General features: G+C 38.3%; 1 protein-coding gene across 9 annotated transcripts in view; it reads left to right on the top strand.

The window, feature by feature from the left end:
* Nucleotides 1-27066, top strand: part of LOC138743312 (rho GTPase-activating protein 26-like) — a 155639-nt gene that overhangs the window by 78190 nt on the left and 50383 nt on the right. For all 9 annotated transcript variants that reach the window (XR_011344809.1, XM_069898451.1, XM_069898448.1 and 6 more), the window contains 5 exons: nucleotides 3461-3526; nucleotides 4496-4570; nucleotides 5695-5773; nucleotides 12882-12940; nucleotides 14839-14944. Coding sequence is in view for 8 of the 9 variants with exons in the window: in XM_069898451.1 (XP_069754552.1) it covers nucleotides 3461-3526; nucleotides 4496-4570; nucleotides 5695-5773; nucleotides 12882-12940; nucleotides 14839-14944 (385 nt within the window). In the remaining variant the exon portion in view is untranslated. The remainder of the gene's footprint in view (nucleotides 1-3460; nucleotides 3527-4495; nucleotides 4571-5694; nucleotides 5774-12881; nucleotides 12941-14838; nucleotides 14945-27066) is intronic.

Raw genomic sequence — 27066 nt, 5'->3', positions numbered from 1 at the left:
ATATTCAGTGACATGTCCAAACAACTTAGAGTTGTCTTCAGAGGTTCAGTAAACACTGAAGTCCATGAGCACTGTGATTGTAGCAAAAGCAAAAAATGCTGAAGGAACTTAGCAGGTCATGCAGCATCTATATATCATCTCAGGTCTGAGCCTTTCTTCAAGCTGTGAGTCAAAAGCAGGCAGGTGGAAAGAAAATATTCTGCCTGGAGGTCAGTGACTAGTGGTGTGTTGCAAGGATCTGTTCTGGGGCCCTTGCTCTTTGTAATTTTTAAAAATGACCTGGATGAAGAGACGGAAGGATGGGTAAGTAGGTTTGCAGATGACATGAAGGTTGAAGGAGTTGTGGATGGAGCTAAAAGTTGTAAAAGGTTACAAGAGGATATAGACAGGATGTAGAGATGGAGAAAAGTGGCAGATAGAGTTCAATCCGGATAAGTATGAGGTGATGCATCTTGGAAGGACAAACCAGAAGGCTGAGTATGGGGTTAATGGTTGTTTTTACTTGACTGTGGATGACCTTGGGGTTCAAATCCATACATCCCTCAACATCGCTGCACAGGTTGATAGGATAGTTAAGAAGGCCTATGGGATGCTGGGCTTCATTGATAGGAGGATTGAGTTCAGGAGTAGAGAGGTCATGTTGCAACTCTACTAATCTCTGGTGAGATTGTGTTCAGCTTTGGTCACCTCATTGGAGGAAGAATGTGAAAGCTATGGAGAGGGTTCAGAGAAGATTTACCAGGATGTTAACTGGTTTGGAATCCAAGTCTTATGAGACAAGGTTAGCAGAACTGGGACTTTTCTTTTTGGAACGTAGAAGGATGAGAGACTTACTTAATAGAGGTCAATAAGATTGAGAGGCATAGATAAGGTGGGGAACCAGTGCCTGTTTCCCAAGACAGGAATAGCAAACCCAGAGGACATATGTACAAAGTGAGGGGAGGGAAGTTTAGGGGAGACTTAGGGTAAGTTTTTTATGCAGATAGTTGTGGATACCTTGAATGCCTTGCCAGGGATGCTGGTGGAGGATGAAACATTAGGAGCATTTAAGAGACTCTTGGGCACATGGATGGAGGAAAAATGGAGGGTTATGGGGTAGGTAGGGTTTGGTACTTATTTTAGGAATATATTAGTCTTGTAATGGATTTGTGTTGATGTGTAGTTTAATGATGTGCATGTATGTGTATATATATTATGGATATTGAAAGAGAGAGACATATTTTGATAAATATAGATATAGATTGTAGAGGTGCGTGGCCTGCGCTTTGGGCCAACACCAGAAATGGCCAGCGACCAGCAAGACCTCACATGGACTGAGATGCCTGTTTTCATAGGCCACTGGTGGAACGGTGAAACTGGCCAACCACCACTGGCAGATCGCAGGTGGCCCAATTGGGGCCTGGATGCTGGAACCGACCAATCAATGGCCAGCCTGCTCAAGCTACGCCCCAGTGGTGTTGCGGCCAAGCTCACTATAAAAGGCAGAGCTGCCCCTGAATAAACTCAGTGTCACATGCACTCTATTGGCGTGCATGTCTTCTTTTCTCTGCAAGTTTCGAGCTGCAGCCCAGGTACTATAAACCTTGAACTATAACCTGGCTGTAGCAGTAGCGAATCTGCTACAGCAGTGACCCCAACTGATCCAAACGGCATTTTGGACTTGACAATGGAGCAACAACTCGAGATTAACTCCGTAGCATTGAATCTATCCTGTTTCTGGACTGGCTAACCACAGGTGTGGTTCCAGCAAGCCGAGGCGCAGTTCGCCATTAGAAGGATCTCTGAGGACAACATGAGCTACTACTACATGACGTGGCAGTCAAGATTATTTATGTCCTCCAGCAGACCCCGGAACAAGGAAGGTACGTGGCCATCAAAGAGCTACTAACCCACACTTTCGGGCTCTCAAAGCATGAGAGCGCTGCACGTCTGCTGCATATCAACAGTTTGGGGGCAGGGCCCCATCCGCCCTCATGAGTAACATGCTCGCTCTGTGATGGCCACACCTCCTGATCGCTGTTCCAGCAAATATCCCTGGAGAGGCTGTCCGGGGACATCAGCTGCTCATTGTGGAGGAGGATTTCGAGGACCCCAGAAAGATGGCCACCTGAGCAAACATGCTATGGGCAGCGAAGAGGGACGCCTGTGCTTCGATTGACCAGGTGACAATACCACGACAATGTGCTTGGCCACAATGAACTCTGACCAACCGTCTAACCGACCGATCAACCGAACGAGACACCCACTAGTGAGCTGTACTGTTATTATCATCAACGGTGGGGTTCCAATGCCTGGCAATGCTGCTACCCCTGCACGTTCCAGGGAAACTTCTAGGCCAGCCATCGTTAATGGCTGCATCGACCAGCTGCATAGCCTCCTAGTATCCAAGACTCGCTGTTGGGCTGACTCTTCTAGTGGACACTGGTCATCCCCCCACCAGCCTCGAGGCTCACTGCGGCAAAATGGGCTGAGAACTCAAGAGGAGCAAATGGCTTTAATATCTGAACTTTCAGTACCCGTTCCATGCTCCTCTGCTTTAGAGACCGCCAGTTCACCTGAAAGTTCATTCTAGCTGTGCAGCAACCACTTTTAGGTGCTGGCTTCCTGAGAGCCCACTCCCTCCTGGTGGACATCAATGGGTGTCAACTCGTACACGCCTGGACATTCCAATCACTCTCCCTTGACGGCACCAAGCTCACCAACTGCCACCTGCATTCGGTGAGTACTGCCACTAACGAGTTCGTCAAGATCCTGACTGATTTCCCCATCATCACCACGCCTCACTTCCATTCGCCAGAACCCAAACATGGAGTGAGGCACCAGATCATGACTGAGGGTCCTCTCCTCCACGTTAGGGTGTGTCGCCTCCCCCGAAAAAATTAACGGCCAAGGATTAATTTTTAAAAAAAAAGAAGGAACTGGGCATTATGCGGCGCTCTGATAGTCCCTGGGCCTCACCCCTCCACATGGTACCCAAGTCAGCGGGTGATTACCACTGCCTCAACGAGGCCACCTTTCCGGACAGGTATCTTGTGCCTCATATTCAAGACTTTACTGTGAACTTACGGCGGGGGGGGGGGGGGGCATGGATATTTTCAAATGTGGACCTCATCAGGGGCTATCACGAGGTCTTGGTTCACCCAGATGACATCCCAATGACGACCATCTTTAGCACATGCAGCAGAAAGTGAAGGAACATTTGAAATAGCAAAAGAAATCCAGATGATGGAAGGGACGTACAGAGTCCAAAACCATTCACTCAGCTGCCAACTTGCTGCAGTAAAACCAGCAAACCCATATTGACCACCTCACTTTCCCCAGAGCCTACAGAACTAGAATGAAAGTTGCACTGATCCAAAGGGGCTGTCTAAGAAGTAGGAATAATCTATTATGTACATTTCAAAATTGGGGTTTCAAACTCACTTAATTAAAAATTGATGGATTTGTTTCTGATCTTCAGCTGCTCAACTGGACAAAGTTGGATTTGATTTAGTGAAGAAATGTGTTCATGCAGTTGAAGAAAGAGGTAACATTTGTATGTTTATTTTACATAAAAATAGTGCATACAGCTCCTATCCATAAAAATGTAGTGTCATCATCTTATGTCACCAGATAATATCTATTTTGAATGGCTAAAATAAAACCTCTTCTGTAACTAATTCTTAGTGAATGCCATAAATCAACAAATCAAATTAAAATGCAAAAACAACTATTTCCAGTGTTTTGGAATAAGTTAATTTTATGCTACCCACATGAACTTTTTCACTATTATAGGTCTTGTGGTCTAAACGAGAGACTGTTGATGGTGGAAAACTGAAGTGAAACACAAAATGCTGGAGGAACTCAACAGATCAGGCAGCATCCATGGAAGGCCATAGATAGGAGTGTTGTGGGCCAAAACTGGTTCTCAAGAATGGAAACTGATTTCAGTCCAAAACATTAACTTTTGCATTTCACAGATGCTGCCTGACCTGCTGAGTACCTCCAATATTTTGTGTATTGTTTCAATATACATCTTTTTTTAAAAAATACACACTTTAAATAATATTATTAAATTAATAGAATTTTACTTTTGGTTCCTGAGAATTTTGTTTCTTTATACAAAGCACTGAGCACATTTGCAGTAAATGTATGGAATATTTTGTAATACAATTCTGTTCATGAACTACATATGCAGACATTGGGTTACTATTTTCACCTTGCTAAGTTCACAAGAACTTATCAGCACACAGCTATTTTTCCTAGAACACTTATAATGCATAAGTATATAAACATGTGTATACCAAGCTACCTTTTCACACACAAAAAAGAATGAATATTATTTTAAATGTTATTTTAAATTGTAATGTCTGAAATATAGATTTTAATGTTATTTATTATATTTTTATCATGATAATTTAATGGTATCATTATTTTAGTAATTAAGTTTGATAAGCAGTCATCATAATTTTGCTTGATATTGATGCAAGTTTTTTTCCCCACTCTCTTAAAACAGGTATCAATGAACAGGGCCTATACAGAATAGTTGGTGTTAATTCTCGAGTCCAAAAACTGTTAGGATTGCTTATGGGTAAGTTGTGTTCTTTCCATTAGATTAGGGGTCTCCAAAGTGGTTGATATCGACCACTGGAGGTGGGTGGGGCAATCCAAGTGGTCAATAAAGGGGTCAATAAACAATGGGGAGAGGGTCGATTGAACTTTTGTGGTCGAAAGCAGGGGTGTGTGTATGGGAAGATAGCGCCTACAGTAGGGGTGGCCAATCTCTCACAAGAGCGGGCCTTGTTTGCCAACTTCTCACGTGAATGGGCCTTGGTGCCCAACCTCTCACGAGAGCTGGGCTTGTTGGCCGCCAAGTTGTCTTTGGCTTCAGTCTCTTAATAGTAGAGGGCTAAGGACTGATGGAGCAGAGGAGGAGGAGATATGTGTCCAATGCCCTGCTACTACACCCTCCCCTCCCCCCAGACCAGTGCTGCCACCCATCACCTCCCCCCCCCCCCCCCACCCCACTTCTCCTCACTTCCACCTTCTCCCCACTCTCCATTCTAGCTCTGCCACCACCCCAAGGATTCAATGCCTGGGGGTTGATAAGGTATCAAGGATTCCATGAAGGGAGTGGATGGTCCAAAAACTTTGGGGACTCCTGCATTTGATAGTAAGTTTAGCTGTTATTAAATTAATTCAACATGTGTCTAATACACAAATTTTAGCTATCTGGAGCACTTGCATTAATTATTTTTTTGCAATAATTTGCAAAAAGAGTCACTAATGTTGTTCAGTTTTTTAAGTGAAGCTATTAATGCAGGTGAAAATTAAAAGATTCTAATCCATAATGTTGACTGATCATTTCTACCAAAGTTGCTAACTGACCAGCTGAGTCTTAAAAATTCTTTTGCACTTCAAAAGATGCATTGGATTGATTTGGCAATTTACTGGGGTTCCTCAGCAATATTCCAATGCATGTGAGGGCCTAAGGTGTCTTGCATAAAAGCTTTGACCTTGTGCCTACAATATATGTAAATGCTGTTCATCTGCAATCTCCATCATTGGTGCATTTGGAGACAAAATCTAGCCCAAGTTCACAGCTAACCATTCCAACGGAGATAGCAAATGTGAATAGTTCAGATCTATTACAAATGACAGGCTCTTTGGAAGTAATTGTCTTTTGCTTTTCTAACAATGTTGTTTCTTGTAAAGGAACAGCTGATGTAGACCTTGAAAACCCAACTGAGTGGGAGATAAAAACTATTACCAGCACACTTAAACATTACCTCAGGTAAGATGTTAAGAGGAGAAAATGTTCTAATATTTCATTTACTGATACATAAATATGCAGTTAGACTTTCAAACATGGATTCTAGAAGTAAATTTTCAATGTTTGATTTTCTTTAATAAGATTACAAAGTATTTTGCAATGAAGATTCAAAAGGAAACTTTTATGCAAATAACAAATGTAGCAGAAGGTAGGTTGCCAATAGTATGTCCTGATCTGAATTCTAGATGGATTTTAAAGAGAAAAAATTACGTAAGGAAAGAATAGGCCCCCATAAGACCATTTTTATGAGCTACAGAAGATGAGTGAGTTCCTAAATGAGTATTTCTCATCTGTATTCACCGCGGAGAAATATTTGGAGTCTAGGGAACTCAGGGAAATAAATGAGATTCCACATCACAAATAATAAATTCTCCAGGCTTGATCAAGTGTATCCTAGGACCTTATGGGAAGCTAAGAAAAAATTGCAGGAGCCTTGACAGAGATATCTGCATAATTGTTAAGCACAGTTTAGTTGTTCAAAGACTGGAGGGTAGTTAATGTGGTTTTATTTAAAAAAAAAGGCTGTAAGGAAAAGCCAGGATGGTGGTTGGTAAGGATAGCTAGGGTATAAGGGCTTGGTGTGGACAGGTAGAGTATAAGGGCTTGGTGTGGACAGGTAGAGTATAAGGGCTTGGTATGGATAGGTAGGGTATAAGGGCTTGGTGTGGACAGGTAGAGTATAAGGGCTTGTTTCCATGCTGTGGAAATCTCTGAGTAAAAGATATATAACAGTCCAGTGAATCAATTTATAGCACTTTACATTTTTTCTAGAGCAATGGTTCTCAATCTTTTCCATAAGTGCTCTATGGTTAGTAAGGGATTACTTAAGGTGGTATGTGAGTGGAAATAAAAAGGTTGAGAACTACTGGCCTCCAGTTTCACATTTTTAAAGATGTTTCTTGTTAGAATATGGGCTTATTTTTCTTCTATGCAATGCATATTAAAAGTATAGCCAGGAATTCTGGGGAATTAAACAAAAAGTATTTGTGCAATTGCTCAATGTAACATTTTTTGCACTATCTAATCATTTGAATTTTGTAATAATTGTACATTTCTGTACCTGCCTGGTTTAATATCTGGCATGCATATCTCACCAATCATTTCATCACACTGGACTAAATTCTGTAAAGGACCAGTAAAATATGAAACAGAAAACCAAACTTTCAAACTTGCTCCAGGATAAGGTTGGTTCCTGGATGGGTTTTGTTTTGTGAGAAATTATAATGAGATTACAAGTTAAAGAGAAATGTTAGCTTATTGAATGTATGTTTTATGGACACCAATTTCTGTACATATTGCTACAAAAAGTAGAAAATAAAGTGAAAATCAAGACAAAATGTACAATATCTGTTTTTCTGATGTGCGGGAAAACAACTTGCTTCCTTGATCATTCTACTGATCCATTGAATGGAACATGCTGTTAAGATTTTGAATTATTTTAATATATTTAATGAAATTGCAATTTTTTCACAAGATTTAAGATGCATCCCAACAATGTTAAAAGTTTTGATAGTGTAAAAACAAATATCCAATATATTTGTAAGGTGTAAGAAACTTGTGCTTCAGTTTTAGTTTTTTTCCTCTTAAGTAAACTGCAGATTTGTACATCAGAAATGTTGGTTTGCTAATTATTAATTGTATGATTTTCAAGTGTCAGAGATAGACTTTGTTTTCTTTTCCACGCCCACTCTCTGGCTTGTTGAATATTTCTCACATTTTCTGTTTTTGTTTCAGATTTCCTGCATGCCATTTTTTATTTTATTTAATATTGATGCAGTTTTCTGGTGCTGCTTTATTTTCCAGGAGAAGATAATTTTACAAATAAGAATCCTATTGCAAAGCGATCTTGAATAAACAGATTAAATTGGTAAAGAATGAATTAGTGTAGAAATAAAGAACTCTCAATTGGCCTGGTTGTATGTTGAGTACTATTTCTGAAAAGAAAACCATGGGTAAGAAGTTTTTGAGGAGTAATTTGCATTGCACGTTGTACTGTTTTCCCCAGTATTGCCACTGGTTGTGACATGATCACCAAGAACCATTTGTAGAATATTTTCATTAGCTCCTCAGTGGATCTTCAGCAATAAAATCTTTTGCAGCCACCAATCAATTACAAATTCTCTGCACCAATCCAGCATTTTAAATAAAATGCAAAAGGCCTCCCTCAAATTAAGAATAATAAAGCCTTTGGCATTGCAGTTGAAATGAGTACATTATTCTCGGCACTAAAGGGTATTCAATTCCATCTTGAGAGAATGTTATATCTTTTAGTTACAGAATAACTGATCATTTATCTCCATTTTTAATGGCCTTGCTTTGTACCCCTCACTATAATCTTAAATAAAAAGAGAAAATGCTGGAAATATTCAGCTGGTCAGACAGCAAGTTTGTGCCGAGTTAATGTTTTTGGTCAAAAGTGATCCACTTGAGTCCTGTTATGGGGTATATTATATTTTATATTATATTTAAATATGTTTTTAAAAGAGATTGTTGAGGGTTTAGTGCAGGTCACCAAAACAGAGTAACACTTCACATCTCATTTAAAATGCAAGCGTTTAGGTGAAGCCAGTTATTCAGGCACAAGTGTCTACAAAAGACAATGGGACTGTTTTGGAAGGAATTCTAAAAAGCAGGTGCAAATAAATAGTCCAGGCTCGAAGTGCTGATAAAGATCTTTCAAGGATTGGGTTAGCCCTGCAAGAAGTTCTGGTTTTTACAAGCAGAGAGGGAAAAAAAACAAATAGGATTTCTCTTTGGGAGAGAGTTCAGCAGTAGCCTGGACTGGATCATGACAGGATGGCAAGCTGTAGAAATCCCATTTTGAAAACTGATTGTGAGTTCTGAGTTCAGCCTGTTGAAAAACCCTTATAGTCCTTACAAGAGGAAATGGCTGGCTAGAGTGTTTCTCCTAAAATGAGGGAAACAGAACTCTGTGGTGACCTGGAAGAAGAAGTTATCATTTGCAAAACCCATGATGGGGCAAGTTTCTTCGACAAGGCACTGAAGTACAGATTGTGAGAAATCAGTTTGTGTGTCCAACAGGCAACAAATCTCTCTGAAGCCAACTAGAACCTTGCTGAGCAGTAACCAATTAACTTTAAGCACCAGAACCTGGTGAAATTCATAGATGTTAAATTCTGTGCACAATATAAGAATTGCCTGATACCGGTGAACTTGGAGGAGTGAGAAGTAAGACTGGACTGTGAATCAAAAAACTTTCCTGAACATATACATGTTACGTACACGGCGCTTAGAATTAGAAGGGGGTTAAGTTAATAGTAATAAGTTAAAGTTTGATCCTGTTTTTATGTTTAAAGAAAATTAAAAACAACTTTTGTTTAAGTAACCATTTGTCTTGGTGAATTTATATTGCTGCTGAGTTTTGGGTTCCTCTGGGCTCATAACAGTCCCAACAAAGGGAGAGATGGTGGTAAGGTCGTACAAACTGAGTTTAGGGAGCGACGGAAGAAATTAAAAAGCAGTTCCTCAAAGGTTGTACAGTAATCTCAGGATTGCTCCAGTACCACAGAGTAACAAACAGCAGGATAGATCAAATGATACAACAGTCTATATCCTAGATATGACATGATCAAGATATCACCATCTTCCACTACATGGTGAGCTGTTACGTCCAGCATTTTTTTGCTCTGGCTCCTGTCACAACTCAAATGTTACTGTTGGAACTCATCAGTAAATCAGCTGCTGGTTAGGTTAACACACTCTGCTTGCCATCTATTTGAATCAATTTCATAATTTGTGTGAAATCACCAACAGTGAAGGTCAGGCTGGAGGTAAATTACAAAATTGCATAACATTTTAATACAGTATAATTTTGTTAAAATGTAGTTTGGTTTTAGTAATAGAGTAAATCTTAAAAAATCCTCTGCCAGAAGAGTAAGCAGATTTATGACATTTTAATTTTGTTTGGAGAGTGTGGTCTTTCGTTAAATATTCTGTTTTGAGTTGAAGCCATGACTTCATTGATATAATTGTAATGCCATAAAATTATTTCCTGATACTTAGAGAAATGTGGATACTTTTTATTTTACACATTAGAAGCCAGTGCTGGCAAGGTAGGATTTATCCTTGTGTCATACATCGTGGAAACGTGGGTGCCCACCATGTCCGTACTGACTTACGGGCATCCATCTTTATTAAATCTTCCAGCAGTTTTCCCATGGTCGCCTGTACATGGGTGATTCAAGTGCTTGTCTAGGTGTTTCTTAAATGATGTCAGTAATATGTACCATCACCACTGGCTGTTGAGCCTCTGCCTTCAGAGACACCAAGGAAATAACATACCATTTTGGTGTAAAAACACAAATGCTCGCAGCATCAACAACGAATTTCATGACTTGTTCATGATAATAAAATCTGATTCTGAGGTTAAGATCGATAACTGACATTTCAGTTTTGAGCCCTTCTTCAAGGTACGAGTTTTAAATAAAACACAGATGCCTGAGTTAAAAGGCTGAGGAGAAGGGAATCATGGGCTGGGGGAGGAATACAGACAAAGGCATTAATTGGATATGGATGGGACATGAGAGGGGAAAGGTGAGAATTGACTGGGGGAGGTTGTGGCGAATGAAAACAAGAGAAGTCATCCCAGTTTCTATTTTCCCTTTCCCCCCCCCCAATCTTTCCATATTGTGTCCTTTTTATCTAGCTCAGTATCTCTGTCTTACCTTTTTTCTGTGTCCTTTTCCCAGCTTTGTTTGGACAGATTGAAAAACAACTCCCTCCTCCACTTTTCTTCTTTCCTGTATCCCATCCATATCCATTGAACAGCTTTTATCTGTTGGTCTGAACTCCTTTCCTTGCCCATTCTTCTATTCTCCCCAGCCTTTTAATTCAAACACCTGCCTGCTTTTTTTACTCCTTCTTTGAACAACAGCTCAGGCCTGAACCATCGGTTATATATCTTTACTTCCTATGGGCACTTCTGTTTTTACTACAGTCAGTGTCTGCAGTCTTTCATATTTCATACTATCCTGATGTCTCACTTGTGGCCACAGATAAGCCAAACTGGTACAAGAGGGTAAATTTCCTTCAGACTCTGTGTTATTTCTCCCTAGTGGTGAGAACCTAGAACATTGGAGCAATCTACAATGTTGTGCCATCTGGTTATATAAACCTATTTAACCTTCCTCACACCCACAACCGTGTATTTTTCTTGCATCCATGTGCTTGTCAAATAGTCTTTTAAATGTTCCTATTTATTCCTTCCACCACCAAAACCTTCCATGCTGCCACAAACTGGGTTATTGTTACCATTTTCCACTGGGAGACCAAACTCCACCACAACCCCCACCCCCCACTTGAAAGTATGGGAGACTCCTGCACAATGCGACTAGCCTCAACATCAGTGAGGCTTATTGTAGACTTTAGGAAGAAGAGACACAGGAACCATGTACATGTCTTCATTGATCAGATGGTGGTGGAGAGGGTTAATACCTTTTAAGTTCCTGGGATTCCACATCTTGGAGCACCTTGGCTGGAGCCAGCAAGGGTACTGAAAAGGCACACCAACACCTCTACTTTCTGACAAATTTGAGGAAATTTTGTATGCTGTTGAACACTCCACCATACTTCTACAGGTGCAAATATGGAAGGTATATTGACTAGTCACATCATAGCCTGGTTTGGATGCTCAAGTGCAGAAAGTTGGAAACATAGCGTCATCCATCATGAGCACTGTCCTGCTGCCCACGGAAGACACCCCCATTACTCTGGTCTCAATGTCTTCTTGCTGCTTCCTTCAGGCAGAAGATACAGAAACCTGAAATCTGCCACCTCTAAATTCAAGAATAGATTTTATCCAACAGCTGTCATAATCTTGAACTTCTCTGTACTTCCCTTACCTTAATCATAAGGTCCTCTGGAACACCAAAATAATTTTCTGCAATGCTGAAACATCACTTTTTTTTCCACTTCCATATTTATTATCTCTTATTCTGTTTTGATCGATTGTAGTAATTTAATTTTTACTATTGTTGATATATCTTGTGTATATGTTTGGCTGCAGCAGGTAAGAATTTTGGTACATTGTACTTGTGTATATGATAATAAATTTAAAATGATATTGCTGCTTTTCTTCATGGTTGCCCGTCTTTTCTAAACACACGACCTACCATATGTTTCATAGCCAGTCCACTTGCTCCATACAATCTGACAGAAATTGTGGCTGGCACACTTTCTGAAGAAATAGTCTTAGGGACATTTGGAATATCCTGATATCTCACATCCTACAGGAGGAACATAGCGTTTGCTGTATATTCTATTTCCTTTACCCCAGTCTAGCCTAAAGGAAAAGAGGATAATATTAAAAAGATAAGTTTATCTATCCCACTGGCCTTCCCGCACTTTGACCATGCAGCTTCTGTCAAAATGGCCACTACCTTTCTTACTGGAACATTTGTTTTTCTGCAAGCCACTGGCAAACCCAGAGGCTGGGTCACTCTACTACATCCAAGTTTTGTCTTTGCTCAACCCTCACTGGTGTTCTTTTTTTAATGATCTAGTAAGTGCTGCCAGTCTCGCTGCTGCTTCTGGACCTTGCCTGTCTATTTGTCCTGAGAAGCAGATGAAGGGTCAGCTTCTTGACAATGATGGCTTGATAATGCCAGCACTGATTCAACAGGCTGACTAGTCCCCCTTCTGAGCTGTATCATGCTGTGAATTAAGTTTCTAGGGCCTCTGAAGACCATTCATGTTGAACAGGAGTGACAAAAATACCAAAATTTATGAGAATAAATTTCTATACCAAAAGGTTACTTGTGATCTGGTTGGGTTTCGATTTAGACACAAGTACAGAAAATGCTGTGGATGCTCTGATTCATCAGGGTCATCAACCTGGGTTTTTATTTTGAACTAATTTTAAATTTCATAGTTTTGGAAGTTAAATGCATTCAAAAAAAGTATCACTGTGGGTTCTGAACTTTCATTTTTGTTCTTATTATTTGTTCAGGCTTCTGGTGGACTAATTTTACCAAACAGCACTTTTCATGCTGCTCTTGTCATGAATTAATTAAGAATGTTAATATTAATGCTGTGACTGTTTAATTTTCAGAGTACTACCTGCTCCTTTGATGACATTCCAGTTGCAACATAGCTTTATCAAAGCGGCGAGTAAGTAAACAATTTTGATTTTCCTGTGTCTGGGTCTGTTCGTAGCTTTCACTGGGAAAATAATCAAATCATTTAAAGCTGCTGCTTGCAGCTGTCACCTGTAGTTTGTTGTCAGTTGTCTGAAAATTCAGTATCATTTTTTTACAGCATCATGTAATTAAAAATCTGTTTTTCCATGAGTAAAGTATGATAATGATACCAGTCCTTTGCCATGCCTGTTTTAGAACATTGCAGAGGAATATAGATCACTTTGACCAAACGAACACATCATTCTGCATTCCCAGGGGAACAGGGGCTTGCATGAATTCATACCTTTCTCCACTTTATGAATTACATCTCTTCCCAAAGGTTTCTCATCATCCAACATCCCAAATTTCCCCCAATAACCTGATCCATGTTCCTTTTCTGAGCCTAGCACAAATAAATTTGATGTGATGGAACCAAAACTGTTGTCTCATTGGATGTACATCAAACTATTGTACTCCTTATGATGCACTAGAATTGTATGGCAAGAGAAGACATTTTCACATATCTTTTGAAGTTTTTACTTCATGATCAGGTACAGATAAATCAAGCAGGAAATGCTGTTGAGGTGATGAGGCCATTAAGATCATTCTGGGCCATTGAGATTCCTCTATTCTCTGTGTGTGTGTGTGTGTGTGTGTGTGTGTGTGTGTGTGTGTGTGTGTGTGTGTGTGTGTGTGTGTGGGTGATACGGTAGATATTGCAGAGTTATTTTCTCAGGCTTTAATTTGACAACTGACTAATAACTTAGCAGAGCTAACTTTCAGAAGAATGCTCCACTGTCCCTTTGGAACAACCAGGTCAAAGACTTTTTGTGAAAATAAAACGAGGCATTGTGAAGTGGTTGATTTCTCTTGGAGTTGACTTGCAGTGAAGATAGTTATCTTTTGTCCTAAGATACAGAATTCACACAATTTCAGCCTCTGGAGGAGAATCTGGGAGATTTTCCTTGTGCAGCTAATGGAGAGAGTTCCCTATAGTTAATGAAATTACATTTGTCTCTTGAAGAGAATGGGGAAAGAAGTAGCAAATTAAATACAATATTGGAAAGTGTATGGTTATGCACTTTGATAGAAGGAATAAAAGGGTGGACTATTATTTGGATCGGGAGAAAATTCAAAATTCTGAGATGCAAAGGGACTTGGGAGTCCTTGTACAGGATGCTCCAAAAAAGTTAACCTCCAGGTTAAGTCAGTGGTGAAAAAGGAGAATGCAGTGTTGGCATTTATGTCCAGAAGAATAGGAATCAAGAGCAGGGATGTGATGTTGAGGCTTTTTAAGGCACTGGTGAGGCCTCACTTCAAATACAGGGTACAGTTTTAGGTTCTTTATTTAAGAATGAATATACTACGATTCCTGGAATGAAGGGATTAACATACAAGGACTGTTTGTCAGCTCTTGGTCTGTACTTCTGGGAGTTCACAAGAATGAGGTGATACCTCAGAAACTTTTTGAATGTTGAAAGGCCAGGACAGAGTAAATGTGGAAAAGTTGTTTTCCATGGTGGTAGAGTCCAGAATAAGAGAACACAACTTCAGGATTGAAGGGCGCCCTTTTAAAGTAGAGGTATTTCTTGAGCCAGAGAGTGGTGAACCTCTGGAATTTACTAACACGGATGGCTTGAGGCAAGAAGTTGATTTGTATCCTAATAGTCAGGGTATCAAAGATTATGGGGAGAAGGCAGGGGATTGGGGCTGAGTGGAAGAATGGATCAGTTCATGATGGAATGGCAGATTGGACTTGATGGGCTAAATGGTCTAATTCTGCTCCTATATCTTATGGTCTTGTGGCCTAATAGGTCTCCTCTTGATTGTTGTGAACACCAAACCCATTGTAGATAATGCACAAATATGTCTTTTTTAATTTCTCTCTAGAGTTGGACAATCCTGAATCAAGACTATCTGAGATCCATAAATATGTGCATCGGTTACCGGAGAAGAACAAGGCAATGTTGGAAATAACAATAAAACATTTGGCAAAGTAAGATCAAGATTCCTGATTTATATGTTAATTACTACATAAAGAACACAGAAGGTAAAAATATTACAGCGATTGTAACGTTCACAAATTGTGGCAATATAGTCAAGTTTATTGTCATCTGATTGTACAAGTACAACCCGACAAAACAGCATTCTCTGGTCATCAGTACAAAACACGCAGACACACAAGCAGATATAACGGACAAACCACCAAACAATACATACGAAGGACAAGTATTCATCTATACAGATAAATACCGGTAAATGCTGTTTCATGAATATGAGAGTCTCGGATGGTTAGTGTGAGCAGTTCCTTTGGTCGGTCAGCATCCTCACTGCCTGTGGGAAGAAGCAGTTCCCCAACCTGATGGTGCTGGCTCTGTTACTCATGTACTTTTTTTCCTGACAGGAGCAGCTGAAAGATGCTGTGTGCAAAGTGCAAGGGGTCCTCATTTATTTTGCACGCCCTCTTCAGACAATGATCCCAGTAGGGTGAGGAAGACTCTAATGATCCTCTCTGCCATTCTTATGGTCTTGTGGATTGATCTCTGATTCATTTCTCTGCAGAACCTTACTACACTGTGATGCAACCGGCCATGACACTCAATAGAGCTCTTATCGAAGGGTTGTCATGATGGTGGCTAGAAGCCTTGCTCGCTTCAGTCTTCTCAGGAAGTGCAGTCACTGTTGTGCTGCCTTGACAAGTGTAGCCTTGAGGAGTAACTATTTATTCTGACTTGCTTTTTTTTTGGTGTAGCATTAAAGTCTTTAGTGAAAGCACAAAAATAATGGAGGAGCTCAGCAGGTTTCACAATGTACAAATATAACCAACATTTTGGGCCTGAGCCTTTCTCAAGCTCGGTTATATATCTTTACCTCCTGTGGATGCTGCGTTCCTCCAGCATTTCTATGGTTTTTTTTGTATTTGTCATTGGTTGAAGGCAGCATTGACGATGGCAGGGAAAGTAGCTAGATGTAAGCTGACAAGCAAATAGAGAAAATGGATTGCCTGCCTCTGCAGACACAATTGATATAGGTCATATTAGGATAGCTACACATTTTTTTGTATGCTTTAAATCACGGTGAAGGCAGAGAAGATAATTCCCTTGTGATTATTAAAACAATTTAAATGTACGGTAGTTTGTTCATGGGCAAAATATATGTCAAAATATACTTGTTAAAATGACTGCAGCAATTTTCTTTAATAAATGGATCTTTGGTTTTGTCATTGTGAAAGCTCATATGATCAGAAATAAAAATCTTGGTGAAGCTCTTAAATATGATGAAATGTTAGTCCGTCTTGTGTAGAATTATTGTAGTAAAATTAGCTTTCTGATGCTGCATGGAAGACACTAAATTTGATATTTATTTTACCAAATAATATCACAAGCATTATGGAAACTAAAACTTGGTTGCAGGAGGGGCAGGACTGGCAGCTCAATGTTTTGTGCTACTGCTACTTTAGACGCGATAGAATGGTGGGGGTGGGGGAGGGGGGTGAGAGGAATGAAAGGGTGAGGAGTGGCATTGTTCGTCAGGGAAAATATCACAGCTGTGCTCAGGCGAGACAGACCAGAAGGCTTGTCGACTGAGGCCTTATGGGTGGAGCTGAGGAATTGGAAAGTTATATCCACACTCATGAACAGCCCAATAGACAACAAGAATTGGAGTAAATCTGTAGAGAGATAGCAGACAGCTGCTGGAAACATAAGGTTGTGATACTAGGAGATTTTAATTTTCCACATGTTGACTGGGACTTCCATGCTGTAAAAGGCCTGGATGGCTTTGAGTTTGTCAAATGTGTTCAGGAAAGTTTTCTAAATCAATATAGAGATGGCATCAACTAGAGTGTGTGTAATACTGGATTTCCTATTAGGGAATGAGACAGGACAGGTGACAGAAGTATGTGCAGGTAAACATTTTGGATCCAATTATCATAATGCCATTAGTTTTGGTTGAGATTCTAAATTGGAGAAAAGTCAATTTTGAGGAAATGAGAAAGGATATATAATGCGTGGATTGAGATACAGTAACTTGTTTTTGGGCATGGGTGTAAGAGGACCTTCAAAGGTGAAATTTTGAGAGTATAGAGTTTGTATGTTCCAGTCAGGATTAAAGTAAGGTTAGCAGGCATAAGGAACCTTGGTTTTCGAGGAATATTGGGAAACAGATTTGGAAGAAAATAAGAGGTCTATAGCAGGTATAGGGAACATGGAGCAATGCGATACTTGAGAAGTATAATAATGCAATAAAAACCTCAAGAAGGAAATCAGGAAGGCTAAAAGAAGACATGAGATTGCTTTAGCAGACAATTTGAAGGAAAAAATCCAAGGGTTTCTATAGGTATATTAAAAACAAAAGGATAGCAATGGAAAAAATTGGTCCCGAAGGTCAGAATGGTTGGTTTTGTATGAAGCCAAAAGAGATAGGGGAGATTTATCAGTATTCACTCAGGAAATGGACAGAGTTGTGGGGAGTAAGGAAAACAAGCAGTGAGGTCATAGAACCTATACAGATTAAAGAGGAGGAAGTGCTTACTATCTTAAAGCAAATAAGGGTGGATAAATCCCTAGGGCCTGACAACATATTCCCTTGAACCTTGATGGAGGCTAGTATAAAAATTGCGAGGTCTCTGGAAGAAATATTTAAAATGTCCTTAGCCATGGGTATGGTGCTGGAGGATTGGAAAGTAGCTCGTATTATTCAGTTGTTTAAAAAAATATCTCCAAAAATAACCCTGGAAATTATAGGCTGGTGAGCCTGATGTCAGTAGTAGGTAAATTATTGGAAGGTGCTCTAAGAGATCAGATATACAATTATTTGCATAGCCAGAAACTAAGGATATTCAATGTGGCTTTTTGCGTGGTAGGTCATGTTTAACCAATCTTATAGAATTTTTTGAGGAGGTTATCAGGAAAGTTGATGAAGGAAAGGCTGTAAATGTTGTCTACATGGACTTTAGTAAGGCTTTGACAAGATCCCACATGGGAGATTAGTCAGGAAAGTTCATGGTGAAGTAGTGAACTGGATCCAACAATGGCTGAATGGAAGAAGCCAGAGAGTAGAGCTGGATGATTGGTTCTCTGACTGGAGATCTGTGACTAGTGGTGTGCCTCATGGATCACTGCTGGGTCTATTGTTGTTTGTCAGTGATCTGGATGATAATGTGGTAAATTGGATCAGCAAGTTTGCAGATGACACTAAGATTAGAGGTGTTGTGGACAGCGAAGAAAGTTTTCAATGCTTTCAGAGGGATCTGGGCCAGCTGGAAAAATGGTAGATGGAATTTAATGCAGACAAGTGTGAGGTGTTGCATTTTGTAAGGACAAACCAAGAAAGGACAGAAATGGTAAATTTTAAGGCACTGAATGCGATAGAACAGAGGGATCTGGGAATACAGATATGTAATTCTCTGAAAGTGGCATCACAGGTGGATAGGATGTAAAGAGAGTTTTTGACATATTGGCCTTCATCAATCAAAGTATTGAGTATAGGAGTTGGGATGTTATGGAAAAGTTGTACAAAACATTTGTGATGCCAAATTTGGAGTATTGTGTGCAGTTTTGGTCACCTAACTGCAGGACAAATATCAGTAAGATAGAGTGCAGAGAAGATTTACTAGGATGCTGCCTGGTCTTCAGGAACTGAATTACAGGGAATGGTTCAATAGGTTATGACTTTATTCCCTGGAGCATAGAAAATTAGGGGAAATTTGATAGATGTATTTAAAATTATGAGGGGATAGACAGAGTAAATGTCGGCTTTTTCCACTGAGGGTAGGTAAGATGCAAACTTGAGGTCATGGATTAAGAGTGAAAGGGGAAAAGTTTAGAGTAACTTGAGGGGGAATTTCTTTATACAGAGTGGTGGGAGTGTGTTGAGTAACATGAGAGGTCAGTATGAAGCACATTTGACAGGATCTTTCCCTTTTTTCAAAATAAGAGATATGCAAGCCTCATTGAAAGACGATGGAAGCTTCCCATCTTTAAAAAGAATAATCAAACACCGAACTTAATTGAGGTACAAGCCATTTGGAGAAAAATACATCAAATTCAATTGGATAGCCATCTAGTCCCGGATATTTACCAGATTGTAAGGAGGAAATGGCTGATATGTTCTCCTGAGAAATAGGAGCCTCCAGATCTGTATAACTGTTCTGAGAAAGCGAAGGTAAATTAAGGGAATCCGAGAAACTCGACATTAAAGTATAATCTTTATTAAATTTAGAGGTGTAAAGGTTGGAGTAAAATTCTCTTAAAGTATTTTTTTTTTAAAAATCAGTAGTGATCCTACCATCTCCTGTTCAAATCTTATTATTTTGTTTAAATCAAACATTCCCTTTAATTGTCTGGCCAACAACTTAGCTGAATTTTTTTTTCCCCATGAATGTAAAAATAACTTACTCCTCAACAGTTGCTGTTCAATAGGGTAGGTAGCGATAAGGTCAAATTTAGTTTTACTCTCCTTTTACATCCATATTTCTGGATTTTTATCTTGAGAAAATTGTAAATCAATTTGTTTCATTTGCTTAATTAATTATAATCTTTCCTTATTGGTCTTCTTAATATTAGCTGTGTAAGAGATATTTTGCCCTGTCAAATAAGCTTTCATTGAATCCCATACAATCAAATTGGACATGGTTGGGAAAGAATTTGTAGTAAAAAAAATTGTATTTACTTTTCCATGAAATCTAGAAAATTTTTGTCTGAAAGTAAAGTAATATTAAATCGCCATTGCCTTTTTGTAAAGGGCATGACAAAAAAATTAAAAGTTAAAATGACAGGATCATGATAAGATTTAACTATTCCTTGATATTCACATTTTGGTCAAAGAGATAAATTGGTTGTCAATTAAAAAGTAATCAATTCGAGGAGTCACGTGATGGAATAGTGGCCAGTCGGGAAAACCAGCCCTCTCCAGGAAAATAGGGAAACAAGTTCGGAAAAAGCAAAGCATAACAGAAATAGAGTGCAAGAAATAGAAGATAAAGATACAGAGAAGAGAAAGAAGATGGCTTCCAAGAACTGCTGGAAAAAAAGTTAAAAAAGTCGCCGGAGAAGAAGGAAGAAGGTCTTACCTGCAGGAAGGAACAGGACGCTGTGGTGACGAGGTGCGCCCGACCCTCGAGGTCAGTACCTGCCCTACAGAATTGCGACCCACCAGCCGGTACACTACCAAAATGGCTCTCAGAACCAAACAAAAGTGCGCATTCAGAGGAGAAAGAGGACACCGGCGGGAGGGGGGCTCAGCAGAAAAGCGGGTTGTCACAGACCGAACAGCTGAGAGACACCCGACACCAGGGCTCTCAGCTGGAGGATAAGGAAGACAGCAGAAGAGGGTGCGACGAAACAGATGTGGAAGACGGAGGGAAGATCGACAAGAAGACCAACGTCAAGAAGCACAACAGACGAGCAGCCCAAGAGGGGAGTAACAGCAACAAGAGGCCCGACAAAGAGATACAAGCAGCTCATCAGGAAAAGCAGAAGAGACACAGACACAGAAGAAGAGCAAGAAGTAGACCAAGATCTTCACAGAGAAATAAAAGGTAAAACTGATGAACAGAATATAGATAGTCTTTTTCGAAGAACAAATGAGATCACTAAAAGAATGGTTATCATTAGAATTTAATGCAATTAAAAGAAAAATGAAAAGAACAGAAGATGAAATGCAAAGGTTAGAACTGGTATTGACAGAAATAGGGAAAAGAGTAGAGAGTGTGCAGGACAGATGAAGTTCAGATGAAGAGATGTAACAAGAATGAAGAATGGCGATAAAGTATATATAAAGATGGAAAAACAATGTATATGTAAAGAACTAAAGAGGGAAAAGAGAAGGGAAGGAAGGGAGTAAGGGGGGGAAGAAGAGAGAGAGCTTTGTTATGTGTTTTTTTTTAAAGTTTTCTGGGTGGAGTAGGAATAACCGTCACTGCAAAATCAGTTAACGCTGTGAACAAGATCGCAACCCAAATGTAAAGGGGAGTTGTGGTTGCCCAGCAAGGGGTATGGGGCAACTCAGAGAGGGGGGGATCTTTTGGGGTTAAGGTATTAATGGATGTGGGAACTGCGGGGGTACTTTATGTCTTAAATGTGTTGTTGTATATTAAAAAAACTAAGAGATGAAAATGGGGAAAAGGGGGATGGAGGTGGCAAAGAAGTGGAAAAGTGCAAGATATAAGATGGCCACATTGAACTATATGACTATAAACATTAATGGAATACATAACCAAATTAAAAGGAAGACATTACTAAATTTATTGAAGAAGGAAAAAATAGATATAGCATTTGTGCAAGAAACGCATCTAACTGAAGCAGAACATAGCAAACTAAAAGAGACTGGGTAGTACACGTAATGGCAGCATCCTATAATTCAAAAGCTAGAGGTGTAGCCATACTAGTTAACAAAAATGTACCAATCAAAATAGAGGAGGAAATAATAGATCCGGCAGGGAGGTATGCAATGATAAAGTGTCAGATATACTCAGAATTTTGGAATTTGCTCAATATATACGCAGCTAACGAGGAGGATCAAAAGTTTATGCAGGATTTTTTTTGAAGATTGCGGACACACAAGGAAATATATTGATAGGAGGGGATTTTAACCTTAATTTGGACCCAATGTTGGATAAAACTGGACAAAAGACAAGTAAAAAGAATAAAGTAGCCAAATTTATGGTTAAATCAATGCAGGAAATGAAACTTATGGATATATGGAGGAGGCAACACCCAAGAGAGAAGGAATTTTCATATTATTTGAGTAGGCACAAAACTTACTCAAAGATTGATATGTTTTTGTTGTCAGCCTATATTCAAGGGAGAGTTAGGAAAACTGAATACAAAGCTAGACTACTATCAGATCATTCACCCCTGTTATTAGCAATAGAACTGGAGGACATCCTACCAAGAACATATAGATGGAAGTTAAACTCCATGCTACTTAAAAGACAGGAATTTAGGGAGTTCATGGAACGTCAAATTAAAACATATTTTGAAATAAACACAGGATCATTGAAAGACAAATTTATATTATGGGACACAATGAAAGCCTTTATTAGAGGCCAGATAATAAGTTTTGTGACTAAGATGAAAAAGGATTACAATCGGGGAAAGAGAGCAGTTGGAAAGGGAGATAGTAAGTACAGAAAAGGAATTAGTAAAAAGGGATGATATAACGAAAAGGAGACAATTGGCGAACAAAAAAATTAAATACAAAACATTACAAATGTACAAGGTGGAGAAGAAGCAAAAGTATTACGAACTGGGAGAAAAAACACATAAAATATTAGCCTGGCAACTTAAAACAGAACTTAAAAGAATGATACTGGCATCAAGGAAATAGGATAAACAAATTACATATAATCCAACAGACAATAATGAAAATTTTAAGGAATTTTATGAACAATTGTATCAAACTGAGAACGAGGGGAAAGATGATAAAATAGAGGAATTTTTAGCTAAAATTGAACTGCCGAAATTGCAAGAAGAGGAACAAAACAAACTAATGAAATCATTTGAAATAGAGGAAGTACAGGAAGTAAAGCTACCGAACAATAAAACACCAGAAGAGGATGGATTTCCAATAGAATTTTATAAGACGTTTAAAGAGTTATTAATTCTTCCTCTCCTGGAAGTAATGAACCAGATAGAAGAAACTCAAAACTTGCCAGATTCATGTAAGACAGCAATAATTATAGTAATACCAAGACGGGGAAGGATCCACTAGCACCATCATCATGTAGACCAATATCTCTACTTAACTCATACTATAAGATAATAGCGAAATTATTAGCAAACAGATTGGCTGATTTTGTACCTAAAATAGTAAAACAAGATCAAACTGGATTTATTAAGAAAAGACGAACAGCGGACAATGTCTGCAAACTTATTAAACTAATTCACGCAGTTCAAGGAAATAAGAAATCAACAGTAGCTGTTGCTCTAGACGCAGAAAAAGCCTTTGACAGAGTAGAGTGGAATTACTGATTTAAAGTATTATAGAAATTCAATTTACCAGAAAAATATATAAATTGGATTAAAGCATTGTATAATGGACCGTTGGCGAAAGTAACAGTAAATGGATATGTATCGAGTCACTTTAAATTAAGTAGGTCAACTAGACAGGGATGTCCATTATCCCCCCCCCCCCCATTGTTCGCCTTAGCAATAGAACCTTTGGCAGAACTGATAAGAATAGAAAATAAAATAAAAGAGATAAAAATAAAGGAGGAGTATAAAATCAGCTTATTTGCAGATGACATCATAGTATACCTAACAGAACCAGAGGTATCAGTAAAAGAATTACGTAAGAAATTGAAGGAATATGGAGAAATATCGGGGTACAAGATCAATGCAAATAAAAGTGAAGTGATGCCAATGAGTAATGCAGAATTTAAAAAAGAATGACCATTTAAATGGCAAGCACAAGCAATCCGATACCTAGGGATCAGGTTAGATAATAACTTAAGCCACTTGTACAAACTAAATTATCAGCCACTAATAAAGAAATTGCAGGAAGACTTAGAACATTGGAAAGAATTACCGCTAACGTTGATAGGGAGGGTAAACTGCATTAAAATGAACGTGTTCCCAAGGATACAAATATTTATTTCAATCGTTGCCAATTCCCTTAACAGAGAAATTCTTTAATGAACTAAAGAGAATAATAAGGAAATTCTTGTGGAAAGGGGGAAATCCATGGGTAGCATTAGATAAATTAACAGAGAGGTATAATTAAGGTGGTTTGCAGTTACTAAATTTTAGAAATTATTATAGAGCCACACAATTGAGGTATTTATCAGATTTTTACCAGACAAGGGAAAAACCAGACTGCAGCTTTGAATACGTGATTACAGACACAGTGATAATTACAAGATTATAACCAACATTTACATTAAGCTGCAAGATAAGGAAAATGAAATAAACTATGAAAAGGATCTAAACATAAAGATAAAACATGAAGTATGGGAAAAGTTGTGTTCTGGAACTATGAAGAATACAATAAACACAAGATTATGCATGATACAGTATAATTAGTTACACAAGGTATATATTACTCCTCAACAATTTTAAAAAGTGGGATTCAACATTATCAGATCGATGTTTTCGCTGTAAGAAGGAAATGGGAACAACATTACGTGCAACTTGGGCATGCACGAAAGTAAATACATTTTGGGAAGAATTAAATCAGATACTAAATAAAATTACAAAAAAATAACATACCAAAAAAAAGAGATATTTCTTTTAAGTAACATAAGAAGTAGAGAATTAGGCCTCAAATTGGATAAAGTGCAAAAAAAATTCATTATGATAGCCTTAGCGATAGCAAAAAAATGTATAATGTCAACTTGGAAAATGGAAGAGAGCCTGAGTATACAGCAATGGTACATGGAAATGAATAAATGTATTCCATTGGAAAAAATAACATATAATTTAAAAAATAAAGTCACAATGTTTGAACAAATTTGGGAACCATATATAGAACATATCAGAGAGAGCTTGCCTATGACTTCCATCCCCTAAAATGTGAGTGAAAATGATAAGACAAAACGACTAGATTCAGTGTGTAATAAATAGATGACACATTTTTCTTCTTTATTTTCCTTTGTGTGAAAATATTGTTTTATGGTTTTATTGTATATGTTGAATATTTATGGGTATTGGAGGGGGTGAGTAGAGGGGAGGGAGGGAACTGGGGGGAAAAGGGGAGAAAAGACCACTGTGTAAATTTAATGAGTTACATTTGTACATATTTTAGTTGATATGGTTCAGTGTGAAAAATAAAAAAATAATTAAAAAAAAAAGTCTTCAATTGTAGAATAAGAAAGTTCTATAATTTTTCCATGGCCAATCCTATTATGTATATTTTTTACCTTCTTTGTCAGATACAGGTTTAGGGAGTGGTGTAGAGGGACTGGATTTCAACATTTTTATTTGAGATGATTTCACTTCTTTTCCAAAATTTAAATTGCCCAATAGTCATTTTTTCACATATCTGCAAGTCAGACGTTTTGTTCAGTCCAAGGTCTCTGATTTTTCACAGATTTATGAAAGAAATATTCTTGATTTACTTTTTCACTTTCAATTTTATCATTGAGACAAGAGTAATTTAATGGACTTGAGAATAGTTTCACTAGTTAAGTTCAAGAGTGATTGGGAGCATGACTTGGATTTGTCACTTCCAGATGAGGACTGGGATATTGTCCTAAATTTTATTAATGAACCCTCCTTCAGTGTGCAACATTGTTTGTTGCAATTGAAAGTGGTGCATAGAGTGCATATTTCAAAAGTTAAACTATCTCACTTTTATTCTGATGTTGATCCATTATGTGATAAGTGTAACATTTTTGAGGCTTCATTGATGTATATGTTTTGGGCTTGCTCTAGTTTAGATAATTTATCAGTCATTTTTTAAAGTCAAATTAGAACCATTTATTTGGTTTTTCTCAAGAAGAACAAATACTATTATCTCCATCTCAGAAGCTCATTTTAGCTTTTACCTCATTGAGAGCTCGACGGGCAGTCTTGATGAAAAAAAAGACATCACTCCATCTACTCATATTCAACGGTTACAGGAGGTCATGTCCTCCCTAATTTTAGAAAAAAATCAGATATAATGTTAAAGATGTAAAGGTGAATTTTTACAAGACATGGAGTATGACCATAAGTTAAAGAATTTGGGTGATGGATGCTTCTGAGCAACGATGTTTCCAAATGTCGTCCTTTGTTTCCTATGTATATTAGATATGTAAGTTAACTTTGTTTGGGGGGGGTTTAAATTAATAGGGGTGGGAGTTTTTCATTTTTGTTTTGAGGTATTTTGATAAAATGGGTTTGATTGAGGACGGTACACACAATTTATACTATGTATGATTAAGGTATTATTTGAGAAGTACAAGTTATCTGTATTTTATATTTCAGCCCATGTATTGGATCAATATGTGTGTAATTTTTAAAAATATATATATTTTAAAAAGAAAAGGAGTATGGAACAAGCTGCCGGCTGAAGTGGTGAATACGAGCTCAATTATAACATTTAAGAAGAATTTGGGCAGGTACTTGGGTTGGAAAGGTATGGAGGGCTATGGACTGGGACAAGGCAAATAAAAATGGTTCAGCACTGACTAGAAGGGCCAAAGGGGCCTGTTTCTATAATGTAATGCTTCGATAATGTTCTATATCTCGTACACAATAAGTGTTTTCGCACTTTAAATATTGTTTTACTGCAATTACTGTGCAATTGTTCAGCAAAAGGTATAAGGCACTCCTTCAGTCCGATAGCCTTCAGGCAAGACATATTACCTGTTTAGCCTCCCAATCCAGGTCATGTGAAGCAATGGATTGCAGATGGTGGATGGTTTTTACAAGCAGATTCTACAAATTGGAATATATGGTTGTAAAACTCAAAATGCTGGTCAGATGAATCTGCTGATCAATGGCCAGGGTTACCAGTTTAGTGTGGACACTGCAACAAAAGAAGGCAACGGGAAACAATCTCAGTATTTTTCCCTTGTATAATCATGAACTCAACATCGACTATGGTCTCAGCTCAAAGATGGAGCCTTTATTGAAGGAGAACAGGGGAGGCAACAACTACAATTTGGAGGGTCAGAGATCATGATGGATTGAGAAATATGATTGCCCATGCCAAACAGCAAGACACCTGAATGAATGACTGTGATATCCTTTCTATTTTTTTAAATTTTTTTCCTTATAGTTCATAAATCATGGTTTTGTATTGACATTATAAATCTCATTCATATTTTAATCAGATCAATTTAATTGTTTACAGCAGAATTACAATAATGATGAGCTATCAGGCTTGTGGTTGAGTTGCACTGAGGGATTCTGAATGTCTTTTCTTGTAACATTCATTGTGTCAGCTTTGGCTTATCTTAAGTTCGCTATAACTCTTTACAGCTCAGTTGATTTTTTTGTAAAATGGCCAGAATCAGTCACCCTATTTTGTGAAATTGGTACAAATGACTTGGCCATTTTCCTCGAATTAAATAAATAAATTAAATAAATTAAAAATGTGATTGTGGAAGATAATGTAAACATAGTTATTTCTTAATTTGGAGAATAGGGAATATTTCAGAATAATTATGTTGGTTGCTTTTTACTTAGCAAG

This window comes from Narcine bancroftii, chromosome 9, assembly GCF_036971445.1.
Source record: "Narcine bancroftii isolate sNarBan1 chromosome 9, sNarBan1.hap1, whole genome shotgun sequence".
Taxonomy (NCBI): Eukaryota; Metazoa; Chordata; class Chondrichthyes; order Torpediniformes; family Narcinidae; genus Narcine; species Narcine bancroftii.
The sequence above is the reverse complement of the archived record's forward strand: the minus strand, read 5'-3'. Positions and strand labels throughout refer to the sequence as shown.